At 36.8% G+C, this 15678-nt stretch overlaps 1 protein-coding gene across 3 annotated transcripts in view; it reads right to left on the bottom strand.

Moving 5' to 3' along the window:
* The window catches only part of LOC150083665 (protein lin-54 homolog), a 270775-nt gene that overhangs the window by 196067 nt on the left and 59030 nt on the right, over positions 1–15678 (bottom strand). For all 3 annotated transcript variants that reach the window (XM_090378108.1, XM_090378106.1, XM_090378107.1), the window contains exon 2: positions 2843–3988. In XM_090378108.1, coding sequence (XP_090234234.1) covers positions 2843–3988 — 1146 coding nt within the window. The remainder of the gene's footprint in view (positions 1–2842; positions 3989–15678) is intronic.

Raw genomic sequence — 15678 nt, 5'->3', positions numbered from 1 at the left:
AGAGCTGCTGGAATGAGTACAGAGAAGGGAAACAAGATTAGTGAATGGAACAAAGGGTTGCTCTTATGAAGAAAGGCTTGAATTCTGCAAAATGCAGCATCTGGAGGCTAAGCACCGCAACGCGATCTGATTGAGGTGTTTAAGGCTTTGAATGGATTGAGCAAGCTCAGTGTGGATGGGATTCTTCCTTCCAGACTACATATGAAGGGCATAAATTCAAATTAAGAAAAGACAGTTGTAGAATAGATTGTGCGGAAGTTTGCCTTTAGCCAGCAGGTGGTTGACAGCTGGAACAAACTTCCATCTGTTGTAGTAGAAGTTGATAGCTTAAATAGATTCAAGACAGAACTAGGCAAACATTTCAAGCGAATGGATGGGTGAAATGAGAAGGTTTTTTTTTTTTTTTGGCTGATGCTATATAAGCTAGCTTTCTTGCATCAAGTGCCTTTACTAATGCTAATACAGAAAGAAAAACCTTCAATTTGGAGTGATAATTGCAACAGCACCAAAACATGAGTTTTGTCTGCACTGATTTATTTACCCATGACTAGGGTATTGAAAAAATAAGTTTAAGAAACATTCATTACTCCTTTGGACTGATTTTACACAAGCACAAAAAGAAAAAAAAAAATTAACATGCTTGAGCCATCAGATGTACAAAACAGTAAGACATATTATTATCTGTAATATTACTAAGGAAGACTTCAAAGATTTGAAGACACTTGAAGGCTTCATGTGTTAGGCCAAATCTTGAGTCAAAAAAGTAAACCGACTTTAAAAAAAAAAAAAAATAATAATAATAATAATAAAATCACTTAGTGACATGAATTAACAAAAGAATTTAAGAAATTAATAGAATTTATTTCCATACAGAAAAAAGAGCTAAGATAAAAAAAGGAAAGAACACTACTTCCTGTTACTGCCTTATTAAAAAAAAAAAAAAAAAAAAATCTCAAATTGTGCATCCGCACAACCAAAGCAGTGGTTACTACTTCTATATATACTTGGTATGATAAGAGTTCATTATGATTTTATTCATTTATAGTAAAGAGTTAAAACTAAGTTTTCCAAAATGCATCAACCTCATATTGTATTCATTTCTGTATATAAATTTGTGCCAGTTCATATATACATTAACTTAGTATAATTCTCATACAGCTGAAAGTTTTACTCTAAACCAGGAGTTTGCAAAGTGTGGCCTGTGGGCTGCCCACGAGCTTTTGGTATGCAGCCATTTTTATGATGTTATGTATAAATGTGAAGAAAATCTTTGTTCAAATTTTCTCCAAATGGCTTTGTTATTTGGAAGTACTTATACAGTATATGTGAAAAAACTGCCTACTATCAACGTAAACAAGCCTATTAAGATCCAAATTAACAGATAGTCACCTGGCATATGCTTTACGTAATCACAGAACATTTTTAGAACCCAGGCTGATAGAAATAATTTAAAACAATAATCAATTCCATAAATTACTTGCTACAAACCATTAAACATAAATTTTATATTTTTTTTTCCCTTGTAACACTACCTTTTATAAACACTTCTTTGTATTAAATTTCAATCATTTAAATTTATCATCAATATTACATTTAAGTTTTTAATTTTGCTTTACAATTAACATAAAATTTTGTGTTGCTTAACTTAAAAAATACCATTCAAGGCTTCATGTGAAAATTTGCTAATTTTATGTACAATTTTTTGCCAATTATATCAAAATTTATTGAGAAGTGTTGTTTTCTGATATGTATGTTGTACAGTGTATATACATATCAGTAAAATCACAACATTAACCTGATATGCAGCCCACCCACAATTTCTATTATCATATTTTCATCAATACTGGCCCACTGACGAAAAAGTTTGAGAACCACTGCTCTAAACACTCAGTGACTTAACTGAATTGTACAAAAAATGCAATGTAGTGAAAAAAAGAGAAAAAAGCTAGATAACAACTGGAAAATAGTATTTTCACTGTTATAACATTGAACTAGATATCTGGTTCCAGCACTTTCTGATGATATCTGATTCCTACTCCACAAGAAACAGATAGCCTCAGAGAAAATGTGGGGCCTTAAAAACATGTTAGACTGTTTAACCAATGAACACATTTCCTAAGGAACAAATAGACAAAACTTTTAACAGATACAGTTCCTTTTGATCTACAATTCTAGTGAAGTTCAGCCATAAAAAAAGTCATCTCGAGTTTTTATAAAATTCCTTCTGTTATTGTTTTTTATTTTGTACTCCACATAATTTATGCTATTAATAAAGGAATCAACTTGTTCTTGATTTTTTTTTTCATGGATCTTTCTCGTAATCATGTATCTGAAACTTAAATCCTTTTGAACTTCAAGCTTTCAATTGGAGATTCCTTTCCTTCAACACGTGTGTGTGTGATGTGTGTGTGTAAAGAAAAAAAATCACTAACTAAATATATTTTTTTAAGACCCAGGTGCTTAATTTCTGAAGCTTCTAAAGACAACAATTTCTTATTTTATGGCAAGAAAGCAACTGTTTATTGTTTCGTATTAGAAAAATACTTTTTTGTATTGATGATACCATTAATATAAGCAGAAAATTCCAAAGGATGTAATGGATTAAGTTTCCAATAGTTCGATGAGTTGTTAAGAAACATATGTAATGCATAATTTTCACATAAATAACCTATTAAAAATGCAGGTTTAATCTTCATAATCTAATGAAAGATTTTAAATACTAGATTACTTTTAGTCATACCCCAATGGCTTCTTGGTTGTTTAGGGAACTAATAATTTTAATAACATTTTTGAAAAAAAAAATAAATAAATAAAATATATATACAAAAACAGTGAAATACACTTGCCTGTTTTGCTGGAGTACCGGGGACAGTTTTAATGACTTGGGGTGCAACTGTATTTGCCATTGCTTTGGACACTGTGAATGATTTTGTAGGACTAGCTAAAAGAATTGTTGACTGCTGCTGTGTGCCTACAGTGCTACTTGATGCTGCTCCTGAACTAGATGATGTCACAGGACTTCCAGCAACAGGCGTCACTGTTGGTTGGTTAGTTATTGTATTATTTGTAATAATCACTTTGGTGAAAACTTGTCCACTACTAGTTGTAACAGATCGTTTAAGAGATGACTGCGTAGTGCCAGTACTGCTCACTGACCCCAACACTTGAGGTACTGAAACTAACGTACCTTGCTGGGGTACAATAACTTTCATATCTGTGCCTTTAAGAGTGGTCAAAGATGTAGGTAAAGTAGTGCTTAAAGTTGCTCCTTGTGGAACTAGCCCAACAGCAGGTATAGTAACAACTTTGGTTGCTCCACTAGGGCCTATTACAGGTTGAACCACAGTTACATTTGTTGCTGAACCAGCCGTTACTGGTGCAATAGATTTTGTCTGAACAACAGGTGCAGTAGTTACTACTGGCTTTTGAACAATTAAAAGAGGCTGTTTGGCTTTATTTAGAGAATTTGGAGATGGTTTTGTTACTACAGACATAACAGTATCACTCGTATTACTTACTAATGAACCCGCAGTCACACTCAAACTCACAGCACATGGAATAACTGCACTGCTTGCAGCAGTCACTATACTATTTACCACTGATGTATTTTCGTTTAACTTTTTTGATGTCACGCTGTCAAATTTTTTAGTGGATTCTTTCATAACAGGGCTACCTCGAATGGTGGCTGAATGTTTACTTGTCTGACAAGTAGCCACAGATACAGGGGTGTTTCGATCTTTATTTAGATTTGTGGTGGAAGAATGAGATTGACTACTATTTGGCAAAACAGAGGCTAAACTTTCTAACTCTGCTTGAATTTTTTCAAAATCAGCTAGATCTTGTGCACTTAACTTCACTATGTTTAGCTCACCATCTCCATGTTCAGAAGATTCATCCCCATGTTCACAATCAGATGGTTCTTTCTGAGAAGAAGAAAAGGATTCTTTTGTTGATGAGACTTCAGCATCTGCTTTATTAAGTGATATACCTGAAAAATTAATACAATGAGAATAAACAGAAAAATTGGTTGAATAAATCAGTTGAAGACAATTAGAATTTTTATTGTGATTTGCATTTGAAATAAAGAACAAAGCCAAAATAATATATAAAAGCTGTTTCAAATTGAGCATTAAAATTAACTAAAAACTATTATTTTGCATAAAAGAAACTGAAAATCAGACAGGCACACAGAAGTTTTCCAATTTCAAGACTGAAGTAAGCTAAACAAATTGTTTATTACCATGCATTGGTTATTCCATGTCACTATACTGGTTATTCCATGTATTTATATGTTAAACAATTTTTTTTTAATTACATTTTTTGAAGATGAAGTAGAAATATTACTGGTTATTTGTATATCTTAATAATGTGTTTTTATAGAGGAAGTATGGGAATTCATCCTGCATTTCATCTTTATCTTAGCTTATGAAATCGTGATGTGCTGATGTATCGAAATCTAAGATTATGATACAGCCATTCACAACTGTTCTCATTTACACACAAACAGTAATACAGACTAAGTTCATGATTAATTCTGAAATGCCACTGACCTAATGCTAGGTCAGTGGCATTTGCCCCTGAGCAGACAATATATGATTGCAAAGCAGCCATATATTGTCTGCTCAGGGGCCAACTGTACCAGCAGCTCCCAACAATCCCCACCCCCTTTTTTTTGCAGCAGTGACAGTAATATAAATGCTCATTCCACCACTATACCTGCTGACTATACACATACAACAATCTGGAATATTTATTTCAATTATGTATCTGATATGTATAGTAAAGCAGTAAGCTGTAGTGATTTGCCTAAGTTTAGTCATTACAAAAAAGTGGCTTCAGCTAATTAGTCACTCTAAAATAAGCTATCATTCTGCATAGCAGCAATGGCCAGTAAGTGAGAAATTTAACTGAATCATTGATTTCAAGAGATTCAATATCCAACTTACCCAAGGAAATGACAGTTACTTTATGAACTATTCTTGGAACCTTGCACTCAAAGTGGATATACTGTTTTTTGTTCCCTTGGAAATTCAGTTTGGGAATAGAGAGTGTGGATTAGAGGAGTAAAAGTACAGTGTACACTGTTTATTGTGATCATGGATAAAGTTATCACTTTTATGTAGTCCCGATCAGACATACTAATACTTAAAAAAAAAAAAAAAACAGCATTTATTATAATCAGTGCTTTGGCTTTTCGTTATTATTTTTTGCCTTATGCATGTGCCTATTTTTTGTTTACACACATGCAGTGAAGTTATACCATTTTGATTTGTTCTTGAACTCTAATGCATTATGTGTCTAGTTGATGCTGTTGTTTTATAGTTCATATCGTTGTCAACATCATTACTCTATGAAAGTATTGCATTTATCTATACTCCTAACAATCTAACTGTTTTACAATAGAATATTACCCTTTTTTAATTCTTGATTCTTTGTTTTTTATTGAATATATTTTCTCAAAAAAACAGCGAACAGACAAATTAAAGTATTTTATAATGCTTGATTTCAGTGTTTCCTTTCTCCACTTACACTTCTTTCGTGTACACATTTCTGCTCTATATCAACAAATAATACTGAACAGCTACATTCCTGTTTCATCAGTAATTGTTGTCAATTACGCTGTCTTGCAGTGCTCAACAACAAGCAGTGTTCAACTATATGGGAAAAAGGTGTGAAATGTCTTCACATATACTTTTATAATTATTGCAATTAAATATTATTTTATTATTAAAAATGAGAATAGTGCAAAATTCTCCATTATCTCTCCCAAAAGATCAGCCCCTACATATTCCACATATTCATTCAACATTTTATTTTAATATTTTTTCAATTTGAATCAAGAAACGTGATCACTTTGTCAACTAAAGGAAGCTTACAATAATCCTTATTTATTTGTTAATGAATTTTAAAAACTGTAGTCATTAATGTCATTATGATAATGTTATACATATAAATTACACATTTATTACAGTAATATTTTTACACAATTTTTATTTTTTTTAATTTTTTTTGTTTTTTTATTTATTTCTTGTATCTTTGTAGTTTTTTTAATGATCAAATATTTTTGCCATTTTATCATTCACTTTTCTAAAACAACTCTCAAATAAAATTATCAGCACACATAGACAACCCTCTAACAAAGAACAAAAGGAAAACAGTTTCCTGATAACAAAAGCTTAGTATTTCACTGACTTCATGGTTTTATGTCTTTCTTACTCCTGAAAATGATCCACATCACCAGGGGCAGCAAGCATTACTGGCACAAATGATCCACTATACACAATATTTAAGCTTTTTTCTAAAGAGTTACAAAAGCATTTTCTAATAAGTTTAATAATAAGTTTATCTAAAGAATGCTGGAATGAGGTTGCAGATGCTTCCTACCTAACAGAAAGTGCAACACAGTGAATGACTGCCAGGTACATGGCCAATGAGCACAGTGTAAAACCAAATTGCCTACGCACAGTGTTTGGCAATGAAAATTACTATCTCAAACTAAGGCTTGCAATATGCATCATGGAGCTAGAGAAAGGTAAATTCAGAAAAAAAAAAGTGGCAGGGATGTTCCATTCTAAGACCAGCTTCCCCAACACAATTAACTGGTGCAATGTCACAACCCTCTGGGGGGGGGTGGCAACACTATCAAGTTAGATCTTTGAATTTCTTACTGTGAATTTCAACATTTCTATAACCTACGTAACTTATAGATATCACTAAAAACCAAACAAATAATCACCCAAACAATAATCAATTCATCCCAATCATTAAAAGTTTTAAGAATTTGGAAGGTTCTAAGAAAGGAAGGTTTTATGTTAAAAATTGTACCAAATACTTCAAAAAATTAACTATCACAAAGATTTATCTTTTGAGTTAAATATGTTAATGCTTTAATTAAACTTATTATGACATAGGTCTTTGTATTCTAGTTATTAGCCACTTCAGATCTAAAGACAAATTCTTATATACGAATATTTAAGTGGACCTATGTATTCCTCCATTCTAAATCTATAATATTTTTCACTTTAAATTATAATTCATTTGTGCATAAATTAATCATGATTAATTCTCATATATAGTTATTAAAGGATACAACACCAACGAAAGTAACTATGAGCTGAATAGACAATGCTTCACTGCATTTTCTATTCCTTCAAAGTCAACATTTATTTAGCATTAGTAGAGGCATATGATGCAAGGAAGCAAGCTTATGCAGCATCAGCCAAAAAAAAAAAAAACCCCTTCCACTTCACCCCTCCGTTCGTTCGAAATACCTGTCCAGCTGAGCCTTAAATTTATTTAGGCTATAAACTTCCACAACAAGGGATGGAAGTCTGTTCCACCAACCAACTACCCGCTGGCTAAAGGCAAATTTCCGCACATCTATCCTACACATCTGTCTTTCCTCAATTTGAATTTATGCCCTCTCAGGTGATTATTCTGAGTAAGAGGCAGTATCCCATCAGCATTGAGCATGCTCAAACCATTCAAGGCTTTGTACACCTCTATCAGATCACCTCACCTGTGCCTAGTCTCCAGACACTGTAATTTGCAAAACTTAAGCTTTCTTCGTAAGAGCAACCCTTCGTTCCGTTCACTAACCTTGTTGCCCTTCTCTGTACTCGTTCCAACAGCTCTACATCTTTCTTGAAATGAGGCCTCCAGACCTGTATACAGTACTCAAGGTGCGGCTTGACCATTGCCTTATACAAGGGAATAATCACCTTCCTATCCCTGCTAGAAAAATTCCTGTATATCATTGACAAGACACCATGAGCTACTCTTGCAGCCCATCTGCACTGCTCAGAGAACTTCATATCTGCCTGCACAATTACCCCCAGGTCCTTCTCATTCACTACCACTGTCAGTGTAGTACCACAGAGTTGATACGTTGCTCTGGGGTTGCTGTTTCCCATATGTAGTACTTTACATTTGTCAATGTTAAACTTCATTTGCCACCTCTCAGCCCATCTGCTCAACCTTTCCAGATCCTGTTGCAGCAGCATAGCATCAGTAGAGTCCTTAACAACCCTGCCAACCTTTGTATCGTCTGCAAACTTGGACATTAAGCTTGATATACCATTATCAATATTATTTATAAATACAGAAAACAACAATGGACCCAACACTGAACCCTGAGGGACTCCACTAATAACATTAGTCCACGATGAGCAGTGTCCATTAATTACCACTCTCTTTCTTCTGCCACTCAACCATCCCTTTATCCATAGCAACAATTTGCCACGAATGCCACACTGCTCCAATTTGTGCAGCAGTCTTCCATGTGCAACAGTATCAAAAGCCTTTCTATGATCCAAATATAAAATATCAAAGTTATTCCCTGCATCCAATTCTTTTGTGACTGCATCATAGTATCCAACCAAATTGGTAAGGCAAGACCTTCCCTTAACAAAACCATGCTGTGTCTGAGCTATAACTGAATTCTTGTCAAGATGATCTTGCAGTGCTTCTTTAACCAGTGCTTCCATTAATTTTCTGGAACAGAAGTTAAACTCACAGGTCTATAATTACTTGTGTCAGCCTTTGATCCTCTTTGTGAATTGAGGTTACATTTGCACATCTCCAGTCTGTGGGTACCACCCCTGAATCCAAGGAAGCTCTCATAATTATGGCTAACGGATTGCTTACTTCCTTTGCTGCCTCCTTTAATATAACTGGATAGATCCCATCCACCCCAGGTGCCTTTCTTGTATTTATCTTCAACAATTTCTCCTCCACTTTACTCTCAATTATTACAAGATCATCTAGCTCACTGCCAGTGTTTACTTCATCTATGGCATTCCCCTTCCTGAATAATTCCTTGTGTGTGAATGTAGATGCAAAATATTGATTTAGTTTGTTAGCTACCTGAGCAGGATCATGAACAGTTGAACCATCGATATCAAGTGGACCAATCTGATTCATCCCCTTCCTTCTAGAGTTTACATAAATAAAGAACTCCTTGCTGTTTTTCTTTGCATCCCTTGCCAAAGATTTCTCGTAATCTGCCTTCGCCTGCCTAACCTCCTTTGTAACTTGGTTACAGATAAACTTATATCTATCATAGGCTTCTGTGTCACATGTTAATTTATATGTATCCCATGCATTTTTCTTCTCTGCCATATGTCTCGTTAGTTCATCTGACATCCATTTAGGCCTGAACCTTGAACAATATTTCTTAGTTGGTATGTAAAGCCTAGTAGCTTCCAAGATAAGTTCTTTGAATTCTTCCCATTTTGAGTTTACTGTTGGTAACATCATCAATTGATCCCACTGTATAGAATTTAAATACTGTCTCAGACCATCGTAGTCGCCTTTACGAAAGCAATAACCCTTCCCTTTACCCCTGATGGTAGTTACCTCCTTGAGTAAATCCCACTTCAGCACACTGTGGTCACTGCCACCTAGTGGTTCCTGTATTTGCGGATTCTTAATGCATGAAGAATCACTACTGATAATCAAATCAAGAGTATTGCTCTAATTGCCTCCCGAACATGCTGATTTAGAAAACAATCATCCAATAAATCCACAAAAGCCTTGCTAGTGTGTGAGTGACCAACCCACAAATTCCAGTCAATATCTGGGAAATTAAAATCCCCCATTATAAGACTCTCTGATTTACTGGTCCACTCTATTTCCCTGTACAGTTTCTTATTCTACTCATCAGAGTCATTAGGCCTATAGCACACTCCTACTCTCAATTTTGATCTCCCAATGTTTATGTCACACCAAACTGACTCGACACTGCACTGTCCAGCGATGTCAACTGGCTTCACTTCCTTGGATTTTATGTGTTTCTTAACTAATAGCATAACCCCTCCTCCCTTCCTATCCTGTCTATCCTTTCTGTAGACGTACTCCCCAAATTCCAGTTCTGCATTACTTATATCTGTGTGACACCACGTCTCTGAAATCCCAACAATATCCGCCTTTGATGCTTTGAGCATTATCTCAAATTCATCAAATTTATTTACCAAACTCCTAGCATTGGTGTACACGCAAGTATACATGCACCTGTTCTTTTTCTTAGCTACCCTAACACAACCCATGTGTTTACTTGTACCCCAATGACTCCCAGCAGTCTCTGAAATATCCTGCATCTTATTTTCCAAGCTGCTGCTCATTCCAATAGAAGCAGTGCAAGAATCACTTTCACCTCTGCCAGTGGCTACTGTTAATCTATTAGTCCTTGTATCCCCCAATCTAGCAGTTTTCCGACCAACCTAACACTGCCTCAATAGCATCAGCAAACATTCTTGCACTCTTTCTATTTAAGTGTATCCCATCCCTGTAGAAGCAGTCTCTCCTGTTAATCTCTTTTGATCCAGTTTATTTTAGATAATTTTATTGCTTCGGTATATTTTTAACTATATTTTTAATGTTTTATTGTAATTTATTGTAATATTTTAGTCTTCCAATAGTGTATCACATTATTTTATTTTTATAGTAAAAATTTTTTATTCCTTGGCTGGTGTTTGTCTTTAATTATTGCAGTCTCTCCTGTGAACAAGTACAGACCGGGCTGAAAAAAATTTTACCCCTTGAGCCTTGCACAATCTTTCCAAGGTCGAATTGATCGACAGGGCTCTCATCATATACTCCCTCCTATCGTGTCTGGGCAGAATTGCAGACACTTTCAAATTCAACCCTAATTCACGGCTTTTTTTCAACTTTATTTCAACAGCACAAGATCTAATATTAAAATTTAAAGCTGTTTCACCTTTACTGCAAACTCTGATCTTCAGTAAAGCACCAGAGCTCAACTTTCAGTTCAGTCTTATCCTGAAACAAATCACAATCTTAAAGTTACAGTTTGTAAATAACACAATTTATTCATCCTTCAAAATCTCTAGCACAAGATGACCAGGTCACTGTTCTTAATAATTCGGCCTAGTCAGAAAAGGATATGATTCATCTGCTCTTGAGTTGACCTACTGACAGGATGTCTCAACCTGTATCAGTGCATCACACTAGCAAGACTTATGTACAAGGGGGATATCAAAAGGTTTATACTTTTGATACCCCCCTTGTACATAATAGCACTAGAAAGGCGAAACTTCGCAGGAACTTTAATCCTTTTCTATCTGCTCCCCACGTATAGTAACACATTTCTCCCACTATGGATCAGTTGTTTAATGCCTTGATCATAGAAGTCCGCACTTTTTGCCTGAAACCACGATTCCACTTCATTGATGACTTCCTGAGATAAATCAAAGCAGTGTCCACGCAATGGTTTCTTCATTTCTCGAAACAAGAAGACAGTGTGGGTGCTGCAGTAGCTCGAAGCCACACTGGGCAACAAAGTTGGTGGTGGCAACAGCCATGTGAGCCGGTGCATTGTCTGACAGAAGACAAACACCTTTGGTTAACATTCCACGCCTTTTCACCTTCAAAGCATCGCGTAACTTTTTCAAAAGATTTCTGTAGTATTCTCCAGTAAGTATAGAACCACGAGGTAGGTAATCTGTTAGGATAACCCCTTTTCTGTCCCAAAACACGGACATCACCTTCTTTGCAGATGGAGTGGTCTTTTCCTTTTTTGGGAGGTGGGGAGGAGGTGTGCTTCCACTGCTTTGACATATCTTTAGTCTCCAGGTCATATGGGTACGCCCATCATTTGTCACCAACTGATCAAAAAAATTCTCAACATCCGCATTACACAAATCCAACAGTTGGCGAGAACATTACATTCGACATTGCTTCTGCAAAGGCATCAGCAATCTTGGAACCCATCATGCAGAGACCTTAAGACATGTGCAAATAGTCATGTAAAATGCTGTGAGCAGACCCATAACTAATTCCCACTGCATTTGCAATGAAATGAATTGTCATATGTCTGTCACTCAGCACCAGTTGCTCAACCTTTGCAACCGTCTCACTGTCTGTGGATGTTGATGGCCTTCCTTCTCTTGGCTTGTCAAAGACATTTGTACAACCGCACTGGAACTTCCGTTTCCACTTTTTTACAGTGTCATAGGATGGACAATTCTGCCCATACACAGCTTTCATTTCTTCATCAATTTCCTGAGCTTTCTTGCCCTGCAAATGCAGGAAATTGATCACTGCTCGATACTCCACTTTTTCAACCATAGCATCCTTCCTCATATTCCAGGCTCCACCTCTGGTGTACAATCACCTACGGGAATGAAATTTCACATGTTAGTTATCGAATATGTAGACAACTTATATTAAAAAAGTCATCTTCCTACTGATGTTTTATCTAGGTGATGCACAGCACGAATTTTTTGATACTCCCTCGTATTAACTCCCTCGTACCGAACCTATTGGTAACTCTCTAGGAGGCTTCTGGATCAGCTGGTGTATAATCTTGCTGCCTCTACTCTGCCAGATAGTGACTGGAGGGAGTTCGAGTAGTGTGTATGCGGGGAGCATTGTCGAGGCCACGTTATGTCAAGGATCTGGGTATATTCTTGCCACATGTACGCCATATCCAAAAATTTCATTACTTCATACAGCATGTCCCACCCACTTTTTCTTACTATTGAATACACCATGAATTGCCAAACTAATAGAGCGAGCTTATCTGCGAAAAGATCTAAACCTCCCAAGGACTTGCTAATTCATTTCACAAATATACGTGGTCTCAATTCTAATCTCAACGATGTCCATTTCCACTTGCAGTCTGCCAAACCCCATGTACTTTTTCTGACAGAATCTCAGTTATCGGTTGATTCAACTACTGCTCATCTCAGATGCCCAAATTATTCGCTGTATGATTCCTTTCGCCTCAAAGGTGGTACTTGTGCATATGTCCGTTCTGATATTCCCTGTCAGAGACCTGGCAATTTGGAATCTCCTCTCTTTGATCTTCTCTAGCTTAAAATCTCTCTGCCTCAACCTCATTGTATCAAATTCATCTGTTGTCTCTACCGTTCTCCCAACTCCACTAATCATTTGGAGCTCTTTGACTTCCTCTCGTTGCAACTTGACTTTCTCCAGTCCAACTTTCCTAACAGTGAGGTAATTTTCCTTGGTGATTTTAATGTTCACAACTCCAGCTGGCTTCCGTTTTCTAGCCACACCGATCCAGCAGGTCGAGATGCTGAGGCCTTTGCAATTACTAATGACCTAGCACAGATTGTTCATTTACCTACAAGAATACCGGACAATCCTAATCATACAGTCAATACGCTTGATCTTTTTCTCACAAAAAACCCTTCTAAGTACACGGTTGAAGTGAGAGGTCCTTTAGGCACTTCAGATCACAACTTGGTGATTGTCTCTTCTCCAATGGAACCTTTATCTCATAGCTATTCCCAACCTCGTTTTTTTTTTTTTTTTTTTTAGTTAGTTGTTGGCGCATCGGCTTATGTGGCCATAATGCACCTCCCAAAGTTTTTGCAGTACTGTGATCCAAGCCCGAGGCGGGATTCCCAACCTCGTGTTGTTTGGCATTACAAGAATGCAAAATGGGATGACCTGCGAGACTTCTTTTCTTCTTTTCCTTGGTCGGATTACTGTTTCAAAAGTTCTGATGTCAACGTTTGCTCAGATCGTGTCAGTGAAATTATTCTTGAAGGAATGGAATCCCTTATCCCACACTCCACTTTAAAATCTCGTCCTTTATCTAAACCTTGGTTTTCCAATAAATGTGCTAAGGCTGTCCAAGAGAAGAATGTTGCATATCGTAATTGGCTTGTTTCTAATTCTTCAGTTTCATTTTCTGCCTACACCAAAGCTTGCAACAATTGTAAAGCAGTTATTAATCAGTCCAAACTAGAGTTTGAACAGGCTAAGAGTAGAAAACTTGCTTCTTGCCCTAAAGCCGAGCATTCTGGTCTCTTGCCAAAGCTATCGGCCACAACTTTTGCCCATCTCTGCTCCCACCTCTGTCCAAACCAGATGGTTCTGTTGTCACTTCAGCCAAGGATAAAGCTGACCTGCTAGCATCCCATTTTTCTTCCAGCTCATGTATTAATGATCTTGGTAAAACACCTCCCACCATTCCCAACACACTCCATTCATTGCCTCCCGTGGTCTTCCGTCAAAAGGATATCAGAAGGATTTTGATGAATCTTGATGCTAAGAAAGCTCCAGGTCCTGATGGTATTTCTCCACTTATTCTCAAAACCTGTGCTCCTGAACTTACACCTATTCTTTGCCACCTTTTTTCACTTTCTTATTCCAAAGGTGCCTTCTGCTTGGAAATTTGCTCATATCCAGCCAGTTCCTAAAAAGGGTGACAAATCTCTCCTATCCAATTATCGTCCCATTGCAATTACTTCTACTCTTTCTAAAGTAATGGAGAAATCAATTAACCGCCAACTCTTAAACTACCTTGAAACCTTCCGTCTGATCAACGATCGCCAGTATGGATTTTGTCAGTGTCGATCCACTGGTGATATTCTGGCTTATGTTACCATTTATGGACTAATTCAATGGAAAGGTTCGGTGAAACACAAGTAGTTGCTCGTGAAATCTCAAAGGCTTTTGATCGTGTTTGGCATAAAGGTCTTCTAAACGAGCTTCCATCTTATGGTTTGCCAAGTGTTTTTTGTAATTTGTTATCCAGTTTTCTCTCTGATCGCTCACTGAGGGTGATGGTAGATGGCTCTCTGTCTTCTAACTTCTCCACTAATGCCGGTGTCCCCCAAGGTTCAGTTCTTTCCCCCACTCTTTTCCTCTTGTATATCAATGACCTTCTTCCATTGACTGGAAATCCTATCCATAGTTTTGCCGATGATAGCACACTGCATTCAACTTTCCATTTTGAGAAACCTTGTCCTGCTCAATCAGCTTCAACTTCTCGAAAATTTGCTACCAATTCCTTAAATGCCGATCTTCGGGTAATTCTCCAGTGGGGCAAAGACAACTTAGTTGATTTCAACCCTTCTAAAACTCAGTCTTGTCTTATATCTCGCAAAAAGGATTCTTCTGCTCCTATGCTTATCTTTAGTGACATTCCGATTTCTAGGCAAAAGGATATATCTCTTTTGGGGATTACCCTGACTTCTAATCTCTCTTGGCACAAGCACATTACAAATATTGCTTCCTCTGCATCTAAAAAACTTGGTTTTCTCTTTCGCTCTTGCGTTACTTTTCTTCCAAACAGCTGTTCACTCTGTACAAATTTCAAATCCGCCCTACCATGGAATATTGTTCCCACATCTGGGGTGGTGCCCCCAAAACCTCTCTCAGGCTTCTTGATTCCATTCAGAAGAGGGCAGTTAGGTTAATTAATGATTCATCTCTAACAGAGTCTCTCCACTCGCTGTCTCATAGACACACTGTTTCTGCTGCATGCCTCTTCTACAGATACCTCCATGGGCACTGTTCTTCTGAATTGTCTTCTATAATTCCCACTCTCTCTCTTTCAAAACAGTCCGAACACGTGCCGCCACCAGCCAACATCCATTTACTGTCCAACTTCAAACCCACAGAACCAACTTTTCATCTTCCTCATTTATTCAATCAACTGCCGTTTTCTGGAACAACCTTCCTTCATACATATTTCCTGAAAATTACAATCTACAAAAGTTCAAGTCCAATGTCAACAAATATCTTCTTTCGTCTTCTCAACTCCAACCCAAGCACGGTACTAAGTACCATAGGTTCTAATACCTCTCGTGTTTGGGGTTCACATAAAAAAAAAAAAAAAAAAAATTATACTACCATCCACAGCCATGTGAAAGATCTTGTCAAATTTATTTCTTCTTGCAG

The sequence above is a fragment of the Mastigoproctus giganteus genome, chromosome 7 (assembly GCF_048544385.1).
Source record: "Mastigoproctus giganteus isolate SK-2022 chromosome 7, ASM4854438v1, whole genome shotgun sequence".
Classification (NCBI taxonomy): Eukaryota; Metazoa; Arthropoda; class Arachnida; order Uropygi; family Thelyphonidae; genus Mastigoproctus; species Mastigoproctus giganteus.
Note: the sequence above shows the minus strand (reverse complement) of the source record. Positions and strands in the feature narration are given on the sequence as shown.